Here is a 27,302-nt window from a genome sequence, read left to right as displayed (position 1 = left end):
GTGAATAAGAGCAAGGTTATTAGGTACAGTAGGGGTGAGGGTCAAGTCAATTGGGAGGTGAGTTTGAATGGAGAAAAACTGGAGGAAGTGAAGTGTTTTAGATATCTGGGAGTGGATCTGTCAGCGGATGGAACCATGGAAGCGGAAGTGGATCATAGGGTGGGGGAGGGGGCGAAAATTTTGGGAGCCTTGAAAAATGTGTGGAAGTCGAGAACATTATCTCGGAAAGCAAAAATGGGTATGTTTGAAGGAATAGTGGTTCCAACAATGTTGTATGGTTGCGAGGCGTGGGCTATGGATAGAGATGTGCGCAGGAGGATGGATGTGCTGGAAATGAGATGTTTGAGGACAATGTGTGGTGTGAGGTGGTTTGATCGAGTAAGTAACGTAAGGGTAAGAGAGATGTGTGGAAATAAAAAGAGCGTGGTTGAGAGAGCAGAAGAGGGTGTTTTGAAATGGTTTGGGCACATGGAGAGAATGAGTGAGGAAAGATTGACCAAGAGGATATATGTGTCGGAGGTGGAGGGAACGAGGAGAAGAGGGAGACCAAATTGGAGGTGGAAAGATGGAGTGAAAAAGATTTTGTGTGATCGGGGCCTGAACATGCAGGAGGGTGAAAGGAGGGCAAGGAATAGAGTGAATTGGAGCGATGTGGTATACAGGGGTTGACGTGCTGTCAGTGGATTGAATCAAGGCATGTGAAGCGTCTGGGGTAAACCATGGAAGGCTGTGTAGGTATGTATATTTGCGTGTGTGGACGTATGTACATGTGTATGGGGGGGGGTTGGGCCATTTCTTTCGTCTGTTTCCTTGCGCTACCTCGCAAACGCGGGAGACAGCGACAAAGTATGAAAAAAAAAAAAAAAATGAATATGTATGTATACGTTGAAATGTAAGGGTATGTATATGTGAGTGTTTGGGCGTGTATGTATATACATGTGTATGTGGGTGGCCTGGGTCATTCTTTCATCTGTTTCCTTGCACTACCTCACTAATGCAGGAGACAGTGACATAGTATGATAAATAAACCATGTCTCCATGGTTGTTTAATTTGTATATCGATGGGGTTGTTAGGGAGGTGAATGCAAGAGTTTTGGAAAGGGGCAAGTATACAGTCTGTTTTGGATGAGAGAGCTTGGGAAGTGGGTCAGTTGTTGTTCACTGATGATACAGCACTGGTGGCTGATTTGGGTGAAAACTGCAGAAACTGGTGACTGAGTTTGGTAAAGTGTGTGAAAGAAGAAAGCTGACAGTAAATGTGAATAAGAGCAAGGTTATTAGGTACAGCAGGGTTGAGGGTCAATGGAGAAAAACTGGAGGAAGTGAAGTGTTTTAGATATCTGGGAGTGGATTTGGCAGCAGATGGAACCATGGAAGTCGAAGTGAATCATAGAGTGAGGGAGGGGGCGAAAGTTCTGGGAGCGTTGAAGAGTGTGTGGGTCGAGAACGTTATCTTGGAAAGCAAAAATGGTTATGTTTGAAGGAATAGTGGTTCCAACAATGTTGTATGGTTGCGAGGCGTGGGCTATGGATAGAGTTGTGCGCAGGAGGGTGGATGTGCTGGAAATGAGATGTTTGAGGACAATGTGTGGTGTGAGGTGGTTTGATCGAGTAAGTAATGTAAGGGTAAGAGAGATGTGTGGAAATAAAAAGAGCATGGTTGAGAGAGCAGAAGAGGGTGTTTTGAAATGGTTTGGGCACATAGAGAGAATGAGTGAGGAAAGATTGACCAAGAGGATATATGTGTTGGAGGTGGAGGGAACGAGGAGAAATGGGAGACCAAATTGGAGGTGGAAAGATGGAGTGAAAAAGATTTTGTGTGATCGGGGCTTGAACATGCAGGAGGGTGAAAGGAGGGCAAGGAATAGAGTGAATTGGATCGATGTGGTATACCGGGGTTGACGTGCTGTCAGTGGATTGAATCAGGGCATGTGAAACGTCTGGGGTAAACCATGGAAAGTTGTGTGGGGCCTGGATGTGGAAAGGGAGCTGTGGTTTCGGGCTTTATTGCATGACAGCTGAGTGTGAACGAATGGGGCCTTTGTTGTCTTTTCCTAATGCTACCTCGCACACAAGAGGGGGGAGGGGGATGGTATTCCATGTGTGGCGAGGTGGCGATGGGAATGAATAAAGGCAGACAGTGTAAATTGTGTGCATGGGTATATATGTATGTGTCTGTGTGTGTATATATATGTGTACATTGAGATGTATAGGTATGTATATTTGCGTGTGTGGACGTGTATGTATATACATTGTGTATGGGGGTGGGTTGGGCCATTTCTTTCGTCTGTTTCCTTGCACTACCTCACAAACGTGGGAGACAGCGAGAAAGCAAAATAATAATAATAATAATAATAATATATATATATATATATATATATATATATATATATATATATATATATATATATATATATATATATATATATATATATTTTTTTTTTTTTTTTTTGCTTTGTCGCTGTCTCCCGCGTTTGCGAGGTAGCGCAAGGAAACAGACGAAAGAAATGGCCCAACCCACCCCCATACACATGTATATACATACGTCCACACACGCAAATATACATACCTACACAGCTTTCCATGGTTTACCCCAGACGCTTCACATGCCTTGATTCAATCCACTGACAGCACGTCAACCCTGGTATACCACATCGCTCCAATTCACTCTATTCCTTGCCCTCCTTTCACCCTCCTGCATGTTCAGGCCCCGATCACACAAAATCTTTTTCACTCCATCTTTCCACCTCCAATTTGGTCTCCCTCTTCTCCTCGTTCCCTCCACCTCCGACACATATATCCTCTTGGTCAATCTTTCCTCACTCATTCTCTCCATGTGCCCAAACCATTTCAAAACACCCTCTTCTGCTCTCTCAACCACGCTCTTTTTATTTCCACACATCTCTCTTACCCTTACGTTACTTACTCGATCAAACCACCTCACACCACACATTGTCCTCAAACATCTCATTTCCAGCACATCCATCCTCCTGCGCACAACTCTATCCATAGCCCACGCCTCACAACCATACAACATTGTTGGAACCACTATTCCTTCAAACATACCCATTTTTGCTTTCCGAGATAATGTTCTCGACTTCCACACATTCTTCAAGGCTCCCAGAATTTTCGCCCCCTCCCCCACCCTATGATCCACTTCCGCTTCCATGGTTCCATCCGCTGCCAGATCCACTCCCAGATATCTAAAACACTTCACTTCCTCCAGTTTTTCTCCATTCAAACTCACCTCCCAATTGACTTGACCCTCAACCCTACTGTACCTAATAACCCGTCTCTTATTCACATTTACTCTTAACTTTCTTCTTTCACTCACTTTACCAAACTCAGTCACCAGCTTCTGCAGTTTCTTACATGAATCAGCCACCAGCGCTGTATCATCAGCGAACAACAACTGACTCACTTCCCAAGCTCTCTCATCCCCAACAGACTTCATACTTGCCCCTCTTTCCATAACTCTTGCATTCACCTCCCTAACAACCCCATCCATAAACAAATTAAACAACCATGGAGACATCACACACCCCTGCCGCAAACCTACATTCACTGAGAACCAATCACTTTCCTCTCTTCCTACACGTACACATGCCTTACATCCTCGATAAAAACTTTTCACTGCTTCTAACAACTTGCCTCCCACACCATATATTCTTAATACCTTCCACAGAGCATCTCTATCAACTCTATATATTCCTTGCCTTCTCCAGATCCATAAATGCTACATACAAATCCATTTGCTTTTCTAAGTATTTCTCACATACATTCTTCAATGTGTATGAATATTTATTTTGCTTTGTCGCTGTCTCCTGTGCCTGCGAGGTAGCGCAAGGAAACAGACGAAAGAAATGGCCCAACCCACCCCCACACACATGTACACACACACACGTCCACACACGCAAACATACACACCCACACATCCCAACGTACACACATATACACACATATACACACATGCACACAATTCACACTGTCTGCCCCTACTCACCCCCATCGCCACCCCGCCACATATAGAATAACATCCCCCTCCCCCTCATGTGCACGAGGTAGCGCCTGGAAAAGACAACAAAGGCCCCATTCGCTCACACTCACTCTCTAGCTGTCATGCAATAATGCCCGAAACCACAGCTCCCTTTCCACATCAAGGAATCACAGAACTTTCCATGGTTTAGCCCAGAGGCTTCACATGCCTTGATTCAATCCATTGACAGCACGTCGACCCAGGTATACCACATCGTTCCAATTCACTCTATTCCTTGCATGCCTTTCACCCTCCTGCATGTTTAGGCCCCGATCACTCAAAATCTTTTTCACTCCATCTTTCCACCTCCAATTTGGTCTCCCACTTCTCCTCGTTCCCTCCATCTCCGACACATATATCCTCTTGGTCAATCTTTCCTCACTCATTCTCTCCATGAGACCAAACCATTTCAAAACACCCTCTTCTGCTCTCTCAACCACACTCTTTTTATTTCCAGATATCTCTCTTACCCTTACATTACTTACTCGATCAAACCACCTCACACCACATATTGTCCTCAAACATCTCATTTCCAGCACATCCACCCTCCTACGCACAACTCTATCCATAGCCCAAGCCTCGCAGCCATACAACATTGTTGGAACCACTATTCCTTCAAACATACCCATTTTTGCTTTCCGAGATAATGTTCTCAACTTCCAAACATTCTTCAAGGCTCCCAGAATTTTCGTCCCCTCCCCCACCCTATGATTCACTTCCGCTTCCATGGTTCCATCCGCTGCCAGATCCACTCCCAGATATCTAAAACACTTTACTTCCTCCAGTTTTTCTCCATTCAAACTTACCTCCCAATTGACTTGACCCTCAACCCTACTGTACCTAATAACCTTGCTCTTATTCACATTTACTCTTAACTTTCTTCTTTCACACACTTTACCAAACTCAGTCACCAGCTTCTGCAGTTTCTCACATGAATCAGCCACCAGCACTGTATCATCAGCGAACAACAACTGACTCACTTCCCAAGCTCTCTCATCCACAATATATATGGTGACTGAGTTTGGTAAAGTGTGTGAAAGAAGAAAGTTAAGAGTAAATGTGAATATGAGCAAGGTTATTAGGTACAGTAGGGTTGAGGGTCAATTCAATTGGGAGGTGAGTTTGAATGGAGAAAAACTGGAGGAAGTAAAGTGTTTTAGATATCTGGGAGTGGATCTGGCAGCGGATGGAACCATGGAAGCGGAAGTGGATCATAGGGTGGGGGAGGGGGCGAAAATTCTGGGAGCCTTGAAGAATGTGTGGAAGTTGAGAACATTATCTCGGAAAGCAAAAATGGGTATGTTTGAAGGAATAGTGGTTCCAACAATGTTGTATGGTTGCGAGGCGTGGACTATGGATAGAGTTGTGCGCAGGAGGATGGATGTGCTGGAAATGAGATGTTTGAGGACAATGTGTGGTGTGAGGTAGTTTGATCGAGTAAGTAACGTAAGGGTAAGAGAGATGTGTGGAAATAAAAAGAGCGTGGTTGAGAGAGCAGAAGAGGGTGTTTTGAAATGGTTTGGTCACATGGAGAGAATGAGTGAGGAAAGATTGACCAAGAGGTTATATGTGTTGGAGGTGGAGGGAACGAGGAGAAGAGGGAGACCAAATTGGAGGTGGAAAGATGGAGTGAAAAAGATTTTGTGTGATCGGGGCTTGAACATGCAGGAGGGTGAAAGGAGGGCAAAGAATAGAGTGAATTGGAGCGATGTGGTATACCGGGGTTGACGTGCTGTTAGTGGATTGAATCAAGGCATGTGTATGGGGGTGGGTTGGGCCATTTCTTTCGTCTGTTTCCTTGCGCTACCTCGCAAACGCGGGAGACAGCGACAAAGCAAAAAAAAAATATATATATATATATATATATATATATATATATATATATATATATATATATATATATATATATATTTTTTTTTATACTTTGTCACTGTCTCCCGCATTTGCAAGGTAGCGCAAGGAAACAGACGAAAGAAATGGCCCAACCCCCCCCATACACATGTATATACACACGCAAATATACATACCTACACAGCTTTCCATGGTTTACCCCAGACGCTTCACATGCCTTGATTCAATCCACTGACAGCACGTCAACCCCGGTATACCACATCGATCCAATTCACTCTATTCCTTGCCCTCCTTTCACCCTCCTGCATGTTCAGGCCCCGATCACACAAAATCTTTTTCACTCCATCTTTCCACCTCCAATTTGGTCTCCCTCTTCTCCTTGCTCCCTCCACCTCCGACACATATATCCTCTTGGTCAATCTTTCCTCACTCATCCTCTCCATGTGCCCAAACCACTTCAAAACACCCTCTTCTGCTCTCTCAACCACGCTCTTTTTATTTCCACACATCTCTCTTACCCTTACGTTACTCACTCAATCAAACCACCTCACACCACACTTTGTCCTCAAACATCTCATTTCCAGCACATCCATCCTCCTGCGCACAACTGTATCCATAGCCCACGCCTCGCAACCATACAACATTGTTGGAACCACTATTCCTTCAAACATACCCATTTTTGCTTTCCGAGATAATGTTCTCGACTTCCACACATTCTTCAAGGCCCCCAGAATTTTCGCCCCCTCCCCCACCCTATGATCCACTTCCGCTTCCATGGTTCCATCCGCTGCCAGATCCACTCCCAGATATCTAAAACACTTCACTTCCTCCAGTTTTTCTCCATTCAAACTCACCTCCCAATTGACTTGACCCTCAACACTACTGTACCTAATAACCTTGCTCTTATTCACATTTACTCTTAACTTTCTTCTTCCACACACTTTACCAAACTCAGTCACCAGCTTCTGCAGTTCCTCACATGAATCAGCCACCAGCGCTGTATCATCAGCGAACAACAACTGACTCACTTCCCAAGCTCTCTCATCCACAACAGACTTCATACTTGCCCCTCTTTCCAAAACTCTTGCATTTACCTCCCTAACAACCCCATCCATAAACAAATTAAACAACCATGGAGACATCACACACCTCTGCCGCAAACCTACATTCACTGAGAACCAATCACTTTCCTCTCTTCCTACACGTACACATGCCTTACATCCTCGATAAGAACTTTTCACTGCTTCTAACAACTTGCCTCCCACACCATATATTTTTAATACCTTCCACAGAGCATCTCTATCAACTCTATCATATGCCTTCTCCAGATCCATAAATGCTACATACAAATCCATTTGCTTTTCTAAGTATTTCTCACATACATTCTTCAAAGCAAACACCTGATCCACACATCCTCTACCACTTCTGAAACCACACTGCTCTTCCCCAATCTGATGCTCTGTACATGCCTTCACCCTCTCAATCAGTTCCCTCCCATATAATTTACCAGGAATACTCAACAAACTTATACCTCTGTAATTTGAGCACTCACTCTTATCCCCTTTGCCTTTGTACAATGGCACTATGCATATATATATAAATATATATATATATAAACATATATATATATATATATATATATATATATATATATATATATATATATATATATATATATATATATATACACAAGGTGCAAGAGGTGAAAAAAGGGCAAATGAGAGTTGGGGTGAGAGACTATCAGTAAATTTTAGGGAGAATAAAAAGATGTTCTGGAAGGAGGTAAATAGGGTGCGTAAGACAAGGGAGCAAATGGGAACTTCAGTGAAGGGCGCAAATGGGGAGGTGATAACAAGTAGCGGTGATGTGAGAAGGAGATGGAATGAGTATTTTGAAGGTTTGTTGAATGTGTCTGATGACAGAGTGGCAGATATAGGGTGTTTTGGTCGAGGTGGTGTGCAAAGTGAGAGGGTTAGGGAAAATGATTTGGTAAACAGAGAAGAGGTAGTAAAAGCTTTGCGGAAGATGAAAGCCGGCAAGGCAGCAGGTTTGGATGGTATTGCAGTGGAATTTATCAAAAAAGGGGGTGACTGTATTGTTGACTGGTTGGTAAGGTTATTTAATGTATGTATGACTCATGGTGAGGTGCCTGAGGATTGGCGGAATGCGTGCATAGTGCCATTGTACAAAGGCAAAGGGGATAAGAGTGAGTGCTCAAATTACAGAGGTATAAGTTTGTTGAGTATTCCTGGTAAATTATATGGGAGGGTATTGATTGAGAGGGTGAAGGCATGTACAGAGCATCAGATTGGGGAAGAGCAGTGCGGTTTCAGAAGTGGTAGAGGATGTGTGGATCAGGTGTTTGCTTTGAAGAATGTATGTGAGAAATACTTAGAAAAGCAAATGGATTTGTATGTAGCATTTATGGATCTGGAGAAGGCATATGATAGAGTTGATAGAGATGCTCTGTGGAAGGTATTAAGAATATATGGTGTGGGAGGCAAGTTGTTAGAAGCAGTGAAAAGTTTTTATCGAGGATGTAAGGCATGTGTACGTGTAGGAAGAGAGGAAAGTGATTGGTTCTCAGTGAATGTAGGTTTGCGGCAGGGGTGTGTGATGTCTCCATGGTTGTTTAATTTGTTTATGGATGGGGTTGTAAGGGAGGTAAATGCAAGAGTCCTGGAAAGAGGGGCAAGTATGAAGTCTGTTGGGGATGAGAGAGCTTGGGAAGTGAGTCAGTTGTTGTTCGCTGATGATACAGCGCTGGTGGCTGATTCATGTGAGAAACTGCAGAAGCTGGTGACTGAGTTTGGTAAAGTGTGTGGAAGAAGAAAGTTGAGAGTAAATGTGAATAAGAGCAAGGTTATTAGGTACAGTAGGGGTGAGGGTCAAGTCAATTGGGAGGTGAGTTTGAATGGAGAAAAACTGGAGGAAGTGAAGTGTTTTAGATATCTGGGAGTGGATCTGTCAGCGGATGGAACCATGGAAGCGGAAGTGGATCATAGGGTGGGGGAGGGGGCGAAAATTTTGGGAGCCTTGAAAAATGTGTGGAAGTCGAGAACATTATCTCGGAAAGCAAAAATGGGTATGTTTGAGGGAATAGTGGTTCCAACAATGTTGTATGGTTGCGAGGCGTGGGCTATGGATAGAGATGTGCGCAGGAGGATGGATGTGCTGGAAATGAGATGTTTGAGGACAATGTGTGGTGTGAGGTGGTTTGATCGAGTAAGTAACGTAAGGGTAAGAGAGATGTGTGGAAATAAAAAGAGCGTGGTTGAGAGAGCAGAAGAGGGTGTTTTGAAATGGTTTGGGCACATGGAGAGAATGAGTGAGGAGAGATTGACCAAGAGGATATATGTGTCGGAGGTGGAGGGAACGAGGAGAAGAGGGAGACCAAATTGGAGGTGGAAAGATGGAGTGAAAAAGATTTTGTGTGATCGGGGCCTGAACATGCAGGAGGGTGAAAGGAGGGCAAGGAATAGAGTGAATTGGAGTCATGTGGTATACAGGGGTTGACGTGCTGTCAGTGGATTGAATCAAGGCATGTGAAGCGTCTGGGGTAAACCATGGAAAGCTGTGTAGGTATGTATATTTGCGTGTGTGGACGTGTGTATGTACATGTGTATGGGGGGGGGGGGGGGTTGGGCCATTTCTTTCGTCTGTTTCCTTGCGCTACCTCGCAAATGCGGGAGACAGCGACAAAGTATAAAAAAAAAAAAAAAAAAAAAAAAAAATATATATATATATATATATATATATATATATATATATATATATATATATATATGTATATATATATATATATATATATATATATATATATATATATATATATATATATATATTTTTTTTTATTATTTTTTATTATACTTTGTCGCTGTCTCCCGCGTTTGCGAGGTAGCGCAAGGAAACAGACGAAAGAAATGGCCCAACCCACCCCATACACATGTATATACATACGTCCACACACGCAAATATACATACCTACACAGCTTTCCATGGTTTACCCCAGACGCTTCACATGCCTTGCTTCAATCCACTGACAGCACGTCAACCCCGGTATACCACATCGCTCCAATTCACTCTATTCTTTGCCCTCCTTTCACCCTCCTGCATGTTCAGGCCCCGATCACACAAAATCTTTTTCACTCCATCTTTCCACCTCCAATTTGGTCTCCCTCTTCTCCTTGTTCCCTCCACCTCCGACACATATATCCTCTTGGTCAATCTTTCCTCACTCATCCTCTCCATGTGCCCAAACCACTTCAAAACACCCTCTTCTGCTCTCTCAACCACGCTCTTTTTATTTCCACACATCTCTCTTACCCTTACGTTACTCACTCGATCAAACCACCTCACACCACACATTGTCCTCAAACATCTCATTGCCAGCACATCCATCCTCCTGCGCACAACTCTATCCATAGCCCACGCCTCGCAACCATACAACATTGTTGGAACCACTATTCCTTCAAACATACCCATTTTTGCTTTCCGAGATAATGTTCTCGACTTCCACACATTCTTCAAGGCCCCCAGAATTTTCGCCCCCTCCCCCACCCTATGATCCACTTCCGCTTCCATGGTTCCATCCGCTGCCAGATCCACTCCCAGATATCTAAAACACTTCACTTCCTCCAGTTTTTCTCCATTCAAACTCACCTCCCAATTGACTTGACCCTCAACCCTACTGTACCTAATAACCTTGCTCTTATTCACATTTACTCTTAACTTTCTTCTTCCACACACTTTACCAAACTCAGTCACCAGCTTCTGCAGTTTCTCACATGAATCAGCCACCAGCGCTGTATCATCAGCGAACAACAACTGACTCACTTCCCAAGCTCTCTCATCCACAACAGACTTCATACTTGCCCCTCTTTCCAAAACTCTTGCATTTACCTCCCTAACAACCCCATCCATAAACAAATTAAACAACCATGGAGACATCACACACCTCTGCCGCAAACCTACATTCACTGAGAACCAATCACTTTCCTCTCTTCCTACACGTACACATGCCTTACATCCTCGATAAAAACTTTTCACTGCTTCTAACAACTTGCCTCCCACACCATATATTTTTAATACCTTCCACAGAGCATCTCTATCAACTCTATCATATGCCTTCTCCAGATCCATAAATGCTACATACAAATCCATTTGCTTTTCTAAGTATTTCTCACATACATTCTTCAAAGCAAACACCTGATCCACACATCCTCTACCACTTCTGAAACCACACTGCTCTTCCCCAATCTGATGCTCTGTACATGCCTTCACCCTCTCAATCAGTTCCCTCCCATATAATTTACCAGGAATACTCAACAAACTTATACCTCTGTAATTTGAGCACTCACTCTTATCCCCTTTGCCTTTGTACAATGGCACTATGCATATATATATATAAATATATATATATATATATATATATATATATATATATATATATATATATATATATATATATATATATATATATCTTTTCTTTCTTTTAAACTATTTGCCATTTCCCGCGTTGGCGAGGTAGCGTTAAGAACAGAGGACTGGGCCTTTTTTGGAATATCCTCACCTGGCCCCCTCTGTTCCTTCTTTTGGAAAATTAAAAAAAATACGAGAGGGGAGGATTTCCAGCCCCCCGCTCCCTCCCCTTTTAGTCGCCTTCTACGACACGCAGGGAATATGTGGGAAGTATTCTTAATCCCCTATCCCCAGGGATATATATATATATATATATATATATATATATATATATATATATATATATATATATATAGTATATATATATATATATATATATAGTATATATATATATATATATATATAGTAGTGAAAGCTTTGCGGAAGATGAAAGCCGGCAAGGCAGCAGGTTTGGATGGTATTGCAGTGGAATTTATTAAAAAAGGGGGTGACTGTATTGTTGACTGGTTGGTAAGGTTATTTAATGTGTGTATGACTCATGGTGAGGTGCCTGAGGATTGGCGTAATGCGTGCATAGTGCCATTGTACAGAGTCAATTGGGAGATGAGTTTGAATGGAGAAAAACTGGAGGAAGTGAAGTGTTTTAGATATCTGGGAGTGGATCTGGCAGCGGATGGAACCATGGAAGCGGAAGTGGATCATAGGGTGGGGGAGGGGGCGAAAATCCTGGGGGCCTTGAAGAATGTGTGGAAGTCGAGAACATTATCTCGGAAAGCAAAAATGGGTATGTTTGAAGGAATAGTGGTTCCAACAATGTTGTATGGTTGCGAGGCGTGGACTATGGATAGAGTTGTGCGCAGGAGGATGGATGTGCTGGAAATGAGATGTTTGAGGACAATGTGTGGTGTGAGGTGGTTTGATCGAGTGAGCAACGTAAGGGTAAGAGAGATGTGTGGAAATAAAAAGAGCGTGGTTGAGAGAGCAGAAGAGGGTGTTTTGAAGTGGTTTGGGCATATGGAGAGGATGAGTGAGGAAAGATTGACCAAGAGGATATATGTGTCGGAGGTGGAGGGAACGAGGAGAAGAGGGAGACCAAATTGGAGGTGGAAAGATGGAGTGAAAAAGATTTTGTGTGATCGGGGCCTGAACATGCAGGAGGGTGAAAGGAGGGCAAAGAATAGAGTGAATTGGAGCGATGTGGTATACCGGGGTTGACGTGCTGTCAGTGGATTGAATCAAGGCATGTGAAGCGTCTGGGGTAAACCATGGAAAGCTGTGTAGGTATGTATATTTGCGTGTGTGGGCGTATGTATATACATGTGTATGGGGGGGGTTGGGCCATTTCTTTCGTCTGTTTCCTTGCGCTACCTCGCAAACGCGGGAGACAGCGACAAAGTATAAAAAAAAAAAAAAATATATATATATTTATATATATATGCATAGTGCCATTGTACAAAGGCAAAGGGGATAAGAGTGAGTGCTCAAATTACAGAGGTATAAGTTTGTTGAGTATTCCTGGTAAATCATATGGGAGGGAACTGATTGAGAGGGTGAAGGCATGTACAGAGCATCAGATTGGGGAAGAGCAGTGTGGTTTCAGAAGTGGTAGAGGATGTGTGGATCAGGTGTTTGCTTTGAAGAATGTATGTGAGAAATACTTAGAAAAGCAAATGGATTTGTATGTAGCATTTATGGATCTGGAGAAGGCATATGATAGAGTTGATAGAGATGCTCTGTGGAAGGTATTAAAAATATATGGTGTGGGAGGCAAGTTGTTAGAAGCAGTGAAAAGTTCTTATCGAGGATGTAAGGCATGTGTACGTGTAGGAAGGAAGGAAAGTGATTGGTTCTCAGTGAATGTAGGTTTGCGGCAGAGGTGTGTGATGTCTCCATGGTTGTTTAATTTGTTTATGGATGGGGTTGTTAGGGAGGTAAATGCAAGAGTTTTGGAAAGAGGGGCAAGTATGAAGTCTGTTGTGGATGAGAGAGCTTGGGAAGTGAGTCAGTTGTTGTTTGCTGATGATACAGCGCTGGTGGCTGATTCATGTGAGAAACTGCAGAAGCTGGTGACTGAGTTTGGTAAAGTGTGTGAAAGAAGAAAGTTAAGAGTAAATGTGAATAAGAGCAAGATTATTAGGTACAGTAGGGTTGAGGGTCAAGTCAATTGGGAGGTAAGTTTGAATGGAGAAAAACTGGAGGAAGTAAAGTGTTTTAGAAATCTGGGAGTGGATCTGGCAGCGGATGGAACCATGGAAGCGGAAGTGGATCATAGGGTGGGGGAGGGGGCGAAAATCCTGGGAGCCTTGAAGAATGTGTGGAAGTCGAGAACATTATCTCGGAAAGCAGAAATGGGTATGTTTGAAGGAATAGTGGTTCCAACAATGTTGTATGGTTGCGAGGCGTGGACTATGGATAGAGTTGTGCGCAGGAGGATGGATGTGCCGGAAATGAGATGTTTGAGGACAATGTGTGGTGTGAGGTGGTTTGATCGAGTAAGTAACGTAAGGGTAAGAGAGATGTGTGGAAATAAAAAGAGCGTGGTTGAGAGAGCAGAAGAGGGTGTTTTGAAATGGTTTGGTCACATGGAGAGAATGAGTGAGGAAAGATTGACCAAGAGGATATACGTGTCGGAGGTGGAGGGAGCAAGGAGAAGAGGGAGACCAAATTGGAGGTGGAAAGATGGAGTGAAAAAGATTTTGTGTGATCGGGGCCTGAACATGCAGGAGGGTGAAAGGAGGGCAAGGAATAGAGTGAATTGGAGCAATGTGGTATACCGGGGTTGACGTGCTGTCAGTGGATTGAATGAAGGCATGTGAAGCGTCTGGGGTAAACCATGGAAAGCTGTGTAGGTATGTATATTTGCGTGTGTGGACGTATGTATATACATGTGTATGGGGTTGGGTTGGGCCATTTCTTTCGTCTGTTTCCTTGCGCTACCTCGCAAACGCGGGAGACAGCGACAAAGCAAAAAAAAAAAATATATATATATATATGGAGGAAGTGAAGTGTTTTAGATATCTGGGAGTGGATCTGTCAGCGGATGGAACAATGGAAGCGGAAGTGGATCATAGGGTGGGGGAGGGGGCGAAAATTTTGGGAGCCTTGAAAAATGTGTGGAAGTCGAGAACATTATCCCGGAAAGCAAAAATGGGTATGTTTGAAGGAATAGTAGTTCCAACAATGTTGTATGGTTGCGAGGCGTGGGCTATGGATAGAGTTGTGCGCAGGAGGATGGATGTGCTGGAAATGAGATGTTTGAGGACAATGTGTGGTGTGAGGTGGTTTGATCGAGTAAGTAACGTAAGGGTAAGAGAGATGTGTGGAAATAAAAAGAGCGTGGTTGAGAGAGCAGAAGAGGGTGTTTTAAAATGGTTTGGGCACATGGAGAGAATGAGTGAGGAAAGATTGACCAAGAGGATATATGTGTCGGAGGTGGAGGGAACGAGGAGAAGAGGGAGACCAAATTGGAGGTGGAAAGATGGAGTGAAAAAGATTTTGTGTGATCGGGGCCTGAACATGCAGGAGGGTGAAAGGAGGGCAAGGAATAGAGTGAATTGGAGCGATGTGGTATACAGGGGTTGACGTGCTGTCAGTGGATTGAATCAAGGCATGTGAAGCGTCCGGGGTAAACCATGGAAAGCTGTGTAGGTATGTATATTTGTGTGTGTGGACGTGTGTATGTACATGTGTATGGGGGGGTTGGGCCATTTCTTTCGTCTGTTTCCTTGCGCTACCTCGCAAACGCGGGAGACAGCGACAAAGTATAAAAAAAAAAAAAAAAAAAAAAATATATATATATATATATATATATATATATATGCAACTGCAACATTTAAAAGGATTAAGTAGTATGCAGAAATGATTGAGAGAGGGAGATTGCATTAACCACAGCTTATGTAGAGGATTGGGGGTAAATTGATTACAAATAGATTAATACTTGCAAAGGAGATACTAACTGATAGAACGAACATGTGCTCGAGGAAGAATTTGTTAAATCTTTTGGACTTCCAAGAGAAAGTGAGCAATGGTGTAGAAAATTACTGAAACTTTTCCCTAAAAGTAGTTAAAAATAGGCTGGCATGCAGTGGAACAACATTAACCTAAACTGAAGGTAACAAAAGATTCACATCAGAGATACCCTCCTCAAATAAAGAAAGAATAATCTTATAACAACTGGGATCCTCCCTGAAAACATTTGAGGATGATGCTAAAAATATGAGGAAAGTTACGACAAACAAAGTATAATGAAAGTCCCTACAGGGAACGAGACAGGCTTCAGCAGTGGTCAGATACAAAAATGAAGTAGATCAATCCAAGTAAATGTCTTTACAAACTACCACAAACAACTGGAATAAACATGTGAAAGGGCTTTGGGGATGATGCAGTACCCACCCCATCCCCAGAACATAACATCACGAGGACTATCATGAAATGTATTATCTACAAGTTCACACCAAGATTATCCTCAAGTATGTAATAATGGAAAATGTAAGAAAAGTCTTACAGAAAAGATTAAACCTAAACTAATCTATGCAGCACCAGTTTGTCTATTTCACTTGAGGTAACACAATGATCAGTCACAGCAGCTCCAGAGGCTGGCAAGAAAGACTTTAAGGAAACTAAACCTCTGAGAGAGACCATCAGCAATGGAATTACTAATGCTGAAAGGAAGTGAGAAGAAAAAAGGAGCATGATATCATACAAATTTCTGAATGAATCTGATGAAGTATATAAAGAGTAGTTCTTCAAATCTGAAAACAACTAGTTGATGAAAAGGAACTTTTACAGAAACTGAGCTATAAACACCCTAATGAAGAAAACTGTAAATGCAGACTGTGAAAATAAGTCTATAAAAGTGTTTCATACCAAAGAAAGTTTAAATGTTGGGGCCAACTGAGCACATAACTCCCTTTCTGTAATTCATGAGCAGGTAATCACATAATAACACACTAACGAACACTTACATGTGGAAATATCTGGCAAGATGCACACATCCTCAATAAGCTAAAGCTAGGAATGCCTCTCAAGTTTGGTTAGTGACACTATAGATGCACAGAGAGATAATAGAAGGTCCAAATGAAGGCAACAAATGTGGTACCACAATAAGGACAGCTTTGAAGAGAAAGGAGTAAAGGATGACTTGATAATGATGAGAAAGGAGCATGGAATGACCTAATAACAACCTTAAAAAGTTTTTAACGCAGACTGATGTAGACAGTGAATAGTTACTACGAAGATTAAGGACACAACAATCAGAGGAAACAACAAGAAATTAAGGAATAAACTTGCTAAGTGGTGGATGAATGGAATAAATGAATTAAGAAATGGCTAATGCAGACAGCATTTCCATGGTTTACCCCAGATGCTTCACAAGCCCTGGTTCAATCCATGACAGCATGTCGACCCCGGTATACCATATCGTTCCAATTCACTCTATTCTTTGCACGCCTTTCACCCTCCTGCGTGTTCAGGCCCCGATCACGCAAAATCTTTTTCACTCCATCTTTCCACCTCCAATTTGGTCTCCCACTTCTCGTTCCCTCCACCTCTCACACATATATCCTCTTTGTCAATCTTTCCTCACTCATTCTCTCCATGTGACCAAACCATTTCAAAACACCCTCTTCTGCTCTCTCAACCACACTCTTTTTATTACCACACATCTCTCTTACCCTATTATTACTTAATCGATCAAACCACCTCACACCACATATTGTCCTCAAACATCTCACTTCCAGCACATCCACCCTCCTCCACACAACTCTATCCATAGCCCTAGCCTCGCAACCATATAACATTGTTGGAACAACTATTCCTTCAAGCATACCCATCTTTGCTTTCCGAGATAATGTTCTCAACTTCCACACATTCTTCAAGGCTCCCAGAACTTTCGCCCCCTCCCCACCCTATGATTCACTTCCATGGTTCCATTTGCTGCCAAATCCACTCCCAGATATCTAAAACACTTCACTTCCTCCAGTTTTTCTCCATTCAAACTTACCTCCCAGTAGACTTGTCCCTCAACCCTACTGTACCTAATAACCTTGCTCTTATTCACATCTACTCTCAGCTTTCTTCTTTCACACACTTTACCAAACTCAGTCACCAGCTTCTGCAGTTTCTAACACGAATCAGCCACCAGCGCTGTATCATCAGCGAACAACAACTGACTCACTTCCCAAGCTCTTTCATCCACAACAGACTGCATACTTGCCCCTCTTTCCAAAACTCTTGCATTCACTTCTCTAACAACCCCATCCATAAACAAATTAAACAACCATGGAGACATCACACACCCCTGCCACAAACCTACATTCACTGAGAACCAATCACTTTCCTCTCTTCCTACAAGTAAACATGCCTTACATCCTCGATAAAAGCTTTTCAATGCTTCTAACAACTTGCCTCCCACACCATATATTCTTAATACCTTCCACAGAGCATCTCTATCAACTCTTATCATATGCCTTCTCCAGATCCATAAATGCTACATACATATCCATTTGCTTTTCTAAGTATTTCTCACATACATTCCTCAAAGCTCTGTAATTTGAGCAATCACTTTTATTCCCTCTGCCTTTGTACAATGGCACTATGCAAGCATTCTGCCAATCCTCAGGCACCACACCATGAGTCATACATACATTAAATAACCTTACCAACCAGTCAACAATACAGTCATCCCCTTTTTTAATAAATTCCACTGCAATACCATCCAAACCCGCTGCCTTGCTGGCTTTCATCTTCCACAAAGCTTTTACTACCTCTTCTCTGTTTACCAAATCATTTTCCCTAACCCTCTCACTTTGCACACCACCTCAACCAAAACACCCTATATCTGCCACTCTATCATCAAACACATTCAACAAACCTTCAAAATACACATTCCATCTCCTTCTCACATCACCAATTCTTGTTATCAGACTTGTTATCAGAACTTCACTGAAGTTCCCATTTGTTCCCTTGTCTTATGCACTTTATTCACCTCCTTCCAAAACATCTTTTTATTCTTCTTATGATTTAATGATACTCTCTCACCCCAACTCTCATTTGCCCTCTTTTTCACCCCTTGCACCTTTCTCTTGACCTCCTGCCTCTTTCTTTTATACATCTCCCACTCATTTGCATTATTTCCCTGCAAAAATCATCCAAATGCCTCTATCTTCTCTTTTACTAATAATCTTACTTCTTCATCCCACCACTCACTACCCTTTCTAATCTGCCCACCTCCCACGCTTCTCATGCCACAAGCATCTTTTGTGCAAGCCATCACTGCTTCCCTAAATACATCCCATTCCTCCCCAACTCACCTTACGTCCTTTGTTCTCACCTTTTTCCATTCTGTACTCAGTCTCTCCTGGTACTTCCTCACACAAGTCTCCTTCCCAAGCTCACTTACTCTCACCACCCTTTTCACCCCAACATTCTCTCTTCTTTTCTGAAAACCTCTACAAATCTTCACCTTAGCCTCCACAAGATATATCTAAGAAGGTGTATGATAGCAGAGAATGTTGAAGAGATAGGAGCCCTACAAGAGTAAAATTCTCTCTACTACAGTACAAACAAGTTATCACGTGATAAATAGCTAGAAAATCACAAGGCTCCAGGGTAATTTCCTATTGAAATGGAAGACATAACAGCATAATATTCATGTTTCTTCTTTGGAAAGCACAGGAAATTCTTGTTCCCTACTCCTAAATGGACAACAATTTATGAAAAGGTGGTCTCTGAAAGTCATCCTGTTTCTGATGGAAAACACCTTGAAATACCACAAGTGGTTAAATGTAAAGGAGTTGGCAAGGTCAGGGTAAAATGTTAAATACCTATCTGCAGTACCTGAGGAAGAAAATTTTATAACATCCTTTTCTGAAAAAATATAAAATTCCCCAGCTGGAGAAGAGCAGCTAACTGGAGCTATGGACTTGGAATCAACACAACATGGACATTATATACTTTGAAGGTACACATGCTATCCTGTATCATATGAACAATGTCAAAAGTTATGGATAGTATTTAGTGAAGGAAAAAAACTTTCAAAGGATAATGAAAAAGTCAAATCTAATGAGTTGTCATAAAAATTACATCTTACTAGGGGATAGTCCAGTAACACTCATGGTTTATAAATTCTTGTATCTAAAGCAAGGAAAATCCTTTTCTCCTAGTGAAGTCTATTAATGCCAAAAATTCTGTCCTGCTTGAGAAGAGAAACCTCCTGTGCTATTTAAGGAGGGAAAGGCAGTGTCATCAGAGTAATTAGGATAACTGTTCTTTATGAAGGTCCTATCTTGCTGGTGTTGTGAAGGAAGGGGCATCTTTCAGGCATATATATTGATCTGGAAAGTCATATTACATAAATCATATCATAGAATTGTCTAACTTAGCTTGAATCATACAGCATAAAGCATGGAAAACAAATTCTACAAAACTAATCATCCTTCTCCCACAAGCATATTAAGTATACTGACATATGGCATTCCTCACCCTTCTCTCCTGATGGGCCAACACTTCCGGGCTCGCCTTTAGGCCCTGGCCTGCCAGGTAGTCCTTGTGCTGCTGCTCTCCCTGATTCCCCTCGACGACCCTGCCACCATATACAATAATATTAACAATTGCCTAAATTATGCCAAAGATCTCACTTTTTAAAAGAATCTAAAATCATTCATAAAAAAACATGTTCCAGTATTCTGATCTAATAGGGAAAGTAATGAGCGTTGTCTAAAAACCAAAATAATAACAATGTTTATATCTAAAAAGGATAAATCAAATTATGCAAAAATTATTCTTTGGATCTGTAGTTAAAAAAAGTCAACAAAAGTAACTCTCAAACATATTCTTCAATTCTCAAAAGAAACACAACATGGAAAATTGCTTATAAAAACTAATTCTCTACAGCAAATAAGTAAAGATTTATTGTTAAAAGTCAAATACTGGTTCCAATCAAAACAAAAGTTTTCTCAAAATGTTAGTGTCTCAAAAATGGTCATTGGTTTAACATTGTTAGTAAGAACAATTTGGTTTACACATAAGGTTTACTGGGACTACACAAATACACAATTATACTTACACAAAACACAGGACGAACACAGGGTTACTGACATCAGATTGGGTGAAGGGGTTAGTGACGTCACACAGTGCCGAAAGACCATTGGTCAATCGACTGGAGAAGGTGGAGACAGGACAAACACCAACACCACAGCTGACCAATCACAAATCAGCTTACACAGGAAAATAAGGAACCCAATATCTGTTAGTAGCAACCACCACCACGAACAACATAAAACCAGAATAAAAGACCACAACCAACTATAAGCAAAAATCAAACATAACCTGGTTTGTCAACCACTGAGCACAACCAAATGACAGCAAACAGATGAATCTGAAAGAAACTAATAGTTTAAATGAGTAATATGCTACAGACATTCATGCACTTATGCAGGAAACTAAGCAACATTTACATGCAAATACGTGAGACAAAATGCAGCGTTTACCATCATAACAATTTAAAATGAAGGGAGAGAGATATAAGTCTCAAAGAGATCTGAGGAAGGAATACAATGCTAGACAGTGAAATAACGCACATACATACAGAGACAATCATCCATCCCTCACTCACATACAAGGACTCAAACAGTTCACACATGTATACATTTAAACACCTGTGCTTCTTGAAGAGAAGTGTATAAATACAGTCATTCAGTGTAGGGCCATCTGATATAATGATGTGTAAATATGGGTGCCGGTATTCATGATTACTGGTTACAGATGTTGAAACTTCATATCAGCATATCCAGACAGTTTTAACAGCTTTTGGTAGTATATGAGAAGATATCACAAGCACCTTAAAGATGAGTGTACACAAGAATAAAGAAAATGTTGAAGTTATGATAATTTGCCCATCTAACTTACTGTTAATCTTCACTAGTTTGAATACTACTGATGCAAAGGAAGCACATTTTGATATTAGTCACTATCCTTATCATTTAGTTCTTTTTTTATAATCAAGCATTACTGTGAAGTGTAGCTGAGTTATGAAACAAAAATTATAACAATATAAGGCACCAATGCCAATGTACCTTCCATGCTGGTTAACACAGCATAAAAAATATTTGTAAATACGAAATCTGATGAGTTAACTACTGTTTTGACAATAGTAAAGAGAAGCAAAAGTACAAGCTTGGTTGATTGGCTTGCTCAGCCTCACTTCATGAATATCTCCCAAAATGTGGAACTAGTTATGCTGTCTGCAAAACACAACAGCATTTCGTAAATGTTCATAGGTCACGGTATAAACAATACCACCATGAATAATGAGAAATGCTGAAGTAAAACAAACTACACACCTGCCTACTGTTGGCAAAGCTGGAGAATAATATGAGTTTTAGAAGCTGAAATATAAGATAACATTACTGGTAATGCAAAAACTGTTTTAGTTTTGACCATGTTAAGGGCAGTACTGAAATAAGGCAAGTGTGTAGAAGCTGGTATCAGCCTAGCATACCCAGCACCACAGAGGGTATAAAGTCAGGATTCAGGTACATACCCTCTTGCCCCGTTTCCCCCTTCTGCCCCGTGGTCCTCGTGCCCCCTCTTCCCCGTCCAACCCAGGGGGACCCATTGGACCATCTGGTCCCACTTCCCCTGGGGCCCCAGGTGGCCCTGGGGGACCTGTCATCATCAAGGGAAAGTGACTATTACAATAATCCCACTTATGCCGATACTCGCAGAAAATCAAAAATAATGCAACACTTACCATATCACTTCATTTCAAATGAATCAATTTCGTAAACAACAAGCAGTCTACTGAATGGTAGTTTGCTTTAATTCTTGACAACTGATTCTTTACATTCTAACACTTATTTGGGGCTCAAATATACTAACATGTAACTTGGTTTCCAATATCACAATATAACATTCACATTTCTAAAAAATAAGGAGAAGTAATGTACATAAAAAAGCCTGTACCTTTCCTTCAGTCATTTCCTGCATTCAGTGCAGTAGTGTGCAAGTCTCATCATACACCTCAGTCACCACATATCTTCAAACATTCAAGTGTCACTATATCAACAACAATGCTTAACATATTTGCAGATGAAATTCTGCATGTTGGCTTAGGAGTCACATATGTGAAGTGGTGGCCAATTTCTTGGACTGCAGGAAACACTAACATATAAGTGAACAGATATTGGTTAGTTTATGAAATGGAGTAAACCAATATATCCCTGTGGTAAGGCAGAGAAGCAGTAAAAGGAAAGCATTTTTCATAAGAGTAATCTTTGTACGCTTGGAGTTTAACAATGTATGACAGACCACTAACTAGAATTACTAAGGGGACATGGTTGAAGATAAGAACCACCAATAAGAAAAATGAGTTTAAAAAGAACACCCTTCTTTTGATATTTTCTTTGGTAATGCATGCATGGACAAGGTCCACATGATCTTCTCCCTCCTACAAAACACTTTGTAAATAAAATAACAACTTCCTCATTCCTTTTATTGTGAATGGAAAATACCTAGCTGATCTATTAAGATGCTCCATCCTTAACGAGAAGGGAAACATTGGTGCTATCATTTAATGCATAATAAGACTATCTCAACTTTATTAGAAACATATGTACAGTATTCACAGCAACAAAGAACAACCACAATCTGATGTGCTGAGAAATGAGTATGAGCTAGCCAATAACATGGTAGCAAATCCTTCAGAACTCAACGGAATTATGTCTGCATTAATGGTTGATGGCATTCAAGCTTCACCATACCTGGCAAATTCTAGATATACCATATAAGTACTGTCTGAATTTGTCTTAGGAGGTCATTTGAACTATAAGTGAAAAAAAATAGAGGGACACAACATAACTTACCAGGAGGCCCAGGAGGTCCTTCAAGAATACCAGCAGGAATTTCTTTCCCGTTGACGGTGGTGATACCGCGGTCACCCTTCAGCCCTTTTTCACCCTGAAGAGGAGCCATGGCGGGTCAGTCAGGATTTGGGAGGGGGATTGAAAAGGTCAAGAGAGGGGATCAAGTGGAAAGAAGACTCGGTAAAGAAGTAAGTCAAGCAAGGGATGGGAATGGGATCAGCAGGTGAAAACAAAACGAAAAGTATTAACAGTGACAAATGGTGAAAAAGTATGGAGGAAACCTAGGCGTGGGATGAGGTTGGTGGTGGTCCATATTGATAGATACTGAATGTAAAGATAAGAAAACTGAGGGACAGATGTGGATGCTGATATATATTAGGAAAAGGAAGGGGATGAAAGGAGAGACGTAAAAACAATGGAATATATGAAGTGAAATAATATTTTTGGAAAAAAGAAATGTTACCATGTAGGATGAATTATGGGTGAAGAGAGAAGGTAAAGTACAAAAAAAAAAAAAAAATAGGAAGAAGACAGGAAAGGAAGTACAGGTTACTGTTTGCATACACAAGTAGTGAAAAAATGGAAGGGAATATCCAAACATCTTTAGAGGGGAAAAAGTGGGAAGGAGAGAGAGAGAGAGAGAGAGAGAGAGAGAGAGAGAGAGAGAGAGAGAGAGAGAGAGGAGAGAGAGAGAGAGAGAGAGAGAGAGAGAGAGAGAGAGAGAGAGAGAGAGAGAGAGAGAGAGACTGTGTGTGTGTGTGCCTGTATGTGAAAGAGTGAGACCTTTCTTCGTCTGTTCCTGGCAATACCTTGCAATGAAGTATGAAAATATATATTCATGTGTGTATGTGTGTGTGTGTCTGTGTTCACCATAAACACAACATAGTGAAAGCAGTACAGTAAAACCCCTCAAATCCAGATTTTCTAACTAGAAGTCATTTTTTTGCAAATAACAATGAGCCATGTATGATACAATAAACAATGCAAAGAAAGCCACCAACAGCTTTTCACCATCATCTCTCAACATGCCTGGTAAGTACTTGCATTATAACTTCTTATTGCTTTCATAATTTCTCAGATTTCACTACAAAAAAGCTTGATTTATAGGATTACTGATATGATCTGGCTTTTACACTTATAGAAACTACTGTCTGACTGAATTAGTTTGGATCTGAGGGGTTTTAGTGTTCACAGAATATAAAACAGGAAATAAAACAAAATGTAATGTGGACAGTGGAAAAATATATATAAAAAAAATGAGTGCTGATAAAGTGAGAATATATACATAACACTTAACGATAATAAATGAAATGGGTCAATGAAAATCAACACAAAGGAACAATACAAATAAAAAGAAACAAGAAATAAAAGTTCACAAAAGGTTCAAAACAATGATACATGATAGAGCATTAAGGAAAATTATAATTATGAACAAACTGAATTTGAGAATACAGTATTGGACAGGTTGTGCACTGCTGTGGGTGAGGCATGGGACAATGATGTGAAGTAATTTGGGAAAAAGCTCTCACATACCTTCTGAGAACAGCACAAACAATACAGCAGAACACCAGAAATTACAAATCAGCATACTGGAGCAAAATGCTGCAGCATCTGAGAAGGCACGAGACAGATGCGAGCCATCATGAGGGTGTCTCAAGGGAAAAAGGGATGTCAGAAGGTACAGTATTCAGTAATTTACTTTTCCTTCCAAACCAGTTCATTCTATTTCAAGAGGAAGCCAAAAGTATCTTCAGATGACAAACAGGCTGGACACTGGGATAACCATGAATGTAATATGATCAGACTTGCTCAAACTACATATCCAGCAAAAGTTAGCATTAAGATCCAGGCACACATGACTGGAAAAGTCAGCTACTGGTCTCCTAATGAGTAAAATTTTTCACTGTCATCACACAATAACAACAATGACAGGCTAATATATATATATAGACATAGAAAATGGTTATAGTTCATGAACACTTTGAGGGTGTACTGGATTTTGAGGATCAATGGGCTAAACGTGTACCATTTTCTAAGGTGGCTTAGAGAAAAGAAAAGAAATGATTGATCAGTCTTGTTCTACTGCTTTGGTCTGTCTGACAGAATTTCATGTTAGTCCCAATCATCCACCACCCTTATACTAATACTTCTTTACGTCATTTCTAAAAAAAAAATCATTGCAACTAATGAAGAGCTGTTCACTGATGATGTAATCTATTTGATTCAGGAACTTAAGAGGTTGTCATCAACTCTTCTCTCACCCATGGTGGGTATATCTACAGACCCTAGTCTTAAACTTTACCAAAGCTCTCTTAATTCAGGCACCATCTTAGTTATCCTTCTCCTAACTCTTCCAATCAAATTTGTGTGCTTTAAGTATGCTGACCTGACTCAAGAGGTACATTCTAGTTAGCTTACTGAACATTCTCTTATCTTGTCCCCTGAACAATTCTGGGAAGCTGAGCTATGGCAACAGGTTAGGTACAAAGCTGAATCCTAGGTGTCTTTCACATACAGATACCTGATGCTTATTTACTATCACATAATAACTGCACCAAGGCCTTCTTCCAGCTAGTACTATCCTCATAACTTTGCATTTAACAGAACTGAATTTCATTAGTCATTTATCAGACCAACTCTGATGTTTATCTAGGTCCCTATGTCAGCTGCTGCTATCATCTGCAGACATGTTCATGTAAGAGCCAACCATCATATAAAGTACAAAAGGAGCAAACAAACCTCTGTGGTAAGCCACTAGCGACCCCAGTCCATTTTGGGAGTGCTCCTCTGACCTGGCTGATTTGTTTCCATCCACTACATTAGTCTTCTATCCAATGACAGACGCCACCTCTTATTCTTGCCTATATATTTAGCATCTCAAAAACTTTTGATGTAAGTGTCAAACATTTCCAGGTAGTCCATCCCTTATGTTTAAGATAGAGCTCAATCTCTCACTAAACTAAGAGATATATAATTCATAACTTTTTAATCCATGTTGTCTCTCAGGCAGTCAGCCGGTAGTTCTCTTACTGATTCTCTTTTGCAAGAAGCCAACTAATTGTTCTCATCATCTTTTCTAGTGCATGGCTACCCAAACTTGCCAGTGAGATTGTCCTGTAATTCAGCACGATATCTCGTTTGCCATTTTTAAAGACCAGTATAAAGTTTACTCTTTCATTCTTGAGGCACTACTCTCTCTCCTCTAGGGAAATGCTGAACAAGATTTTGTGTGAACTGACAAGCATTTCAGCAAATTCCTTCAGTACATATGGAAAGACTTCTTCTGTGATATCATGGTTACAACTGTTAAAGGCCACTGTACAGTCTCTATATATCTCCAAAATACATCATCCAGTGCTTTTACAATCTAACTGTGGTGACTACAGAACTGGGAAAGGCATGACTTTCATGCCCTAAAAACATGAGTGTTTCCATGTCAAGTCCTTGTAAAACTTAGGACTCATTAGAAAATTTGAATACATGATAGGTCCACTGTTTGGAATTATTTTTGGAACTAATTCATGTGTCCAGTTTATTGGAGTGGGGCTAAGTGATTCAGCGTCAAGCCTTCTGAGGTTTTACTACAGCCCAGGTACTCTAATTTAAGGTGATATCAAGTGACTATGCAAAAAACGTTTTGCAAATTTTCAGAGAGTTTTTAACAATCTGGCCCTGATACAGAATGCATGGGCATGCCCTCTTGCTGAAATTTGTTGTGTAACATGGGGGAAGAGAAATCTGTTGAGAGAGCAGTGATGTAAGTTGTTTATCTTAGGGATTTTTGGCTCGTTTTATATCAACCTATACATCTCAATATTTCAATAATTTTTTAACCAATAAATACGTATGCATGCTCTAATGCTTTCGGTAGGTCACTGGTACTTGAAGTTCTATATTTGAGTTTTTGCATGTAATTATGTATCTAATTTTTCTCTACACTATAGTTCTTATCTCTCTTTTCTCGTTTCATCGGACAATTAAGTTATTGTCAATGTTCTTTGATAAGTTTTTTCTTTGCTGGGTGACTGCTGCTTTCTGGGATGGTCTGCAACTCACCTGCATCAATAAATAGTGAACTCCATGAAACGCCTTGTCCGAGAACTTTTTCCCTAAAAGGAGTCCATCATTTTCCT

General features: G+C 41.0%; 1 protein-coding gene across 1 annotated transcript in view; it reads right to left on the bottom strand.

Moving 5' to 3' along the window:
- LOC139745698 (uncharacterized) overlaps positions 1 to 27,302 on the bottom strand; it is a 304,575-nt gene that overhangs the window by 158,130 nt on the left and 119,143 nt on the right. The window contains exons 9-11 of the mRNA XM_071656135.1: positions 23,170 to 23,263; positions 21,849 to 21,973; positions 19,790 to 19,889 (exon numbers count right to left, since the gene is read on the bottom strand). Coding sequence (XP_071512236.1) covers positions 19,790 to 19,889; positions 21,849 to 21,973; positions 23,170 to 23,263 — 319 coding nt within the window. The remainder of the gene's footprint in view (positions 1 to 19,789; positions 19,890 to 21,848; positions 21,974 to 23,169; positions 23,264 to 27,302) is intronic.

This window comes from Panulirus ornatus, chromosome 62, assembly GCF_036320965.1.
Source record: "Panulirus ornatus isolate Po-2019 chromosome 62, ASM3632096v1, whole genome shotgun sequence".
In the NCBI taxonomy this organism is placed as follows: Eukaryota; Metazoa; Arthropoda; class Malacostraca; order Decapoda; family Palinuridae; genus Panulirus; species Panulirus ornatus.
Note: the sequence above shows the minus strand (reverse complement) of the source record. Positions and strands in the feature narration are given on the sequence as shown.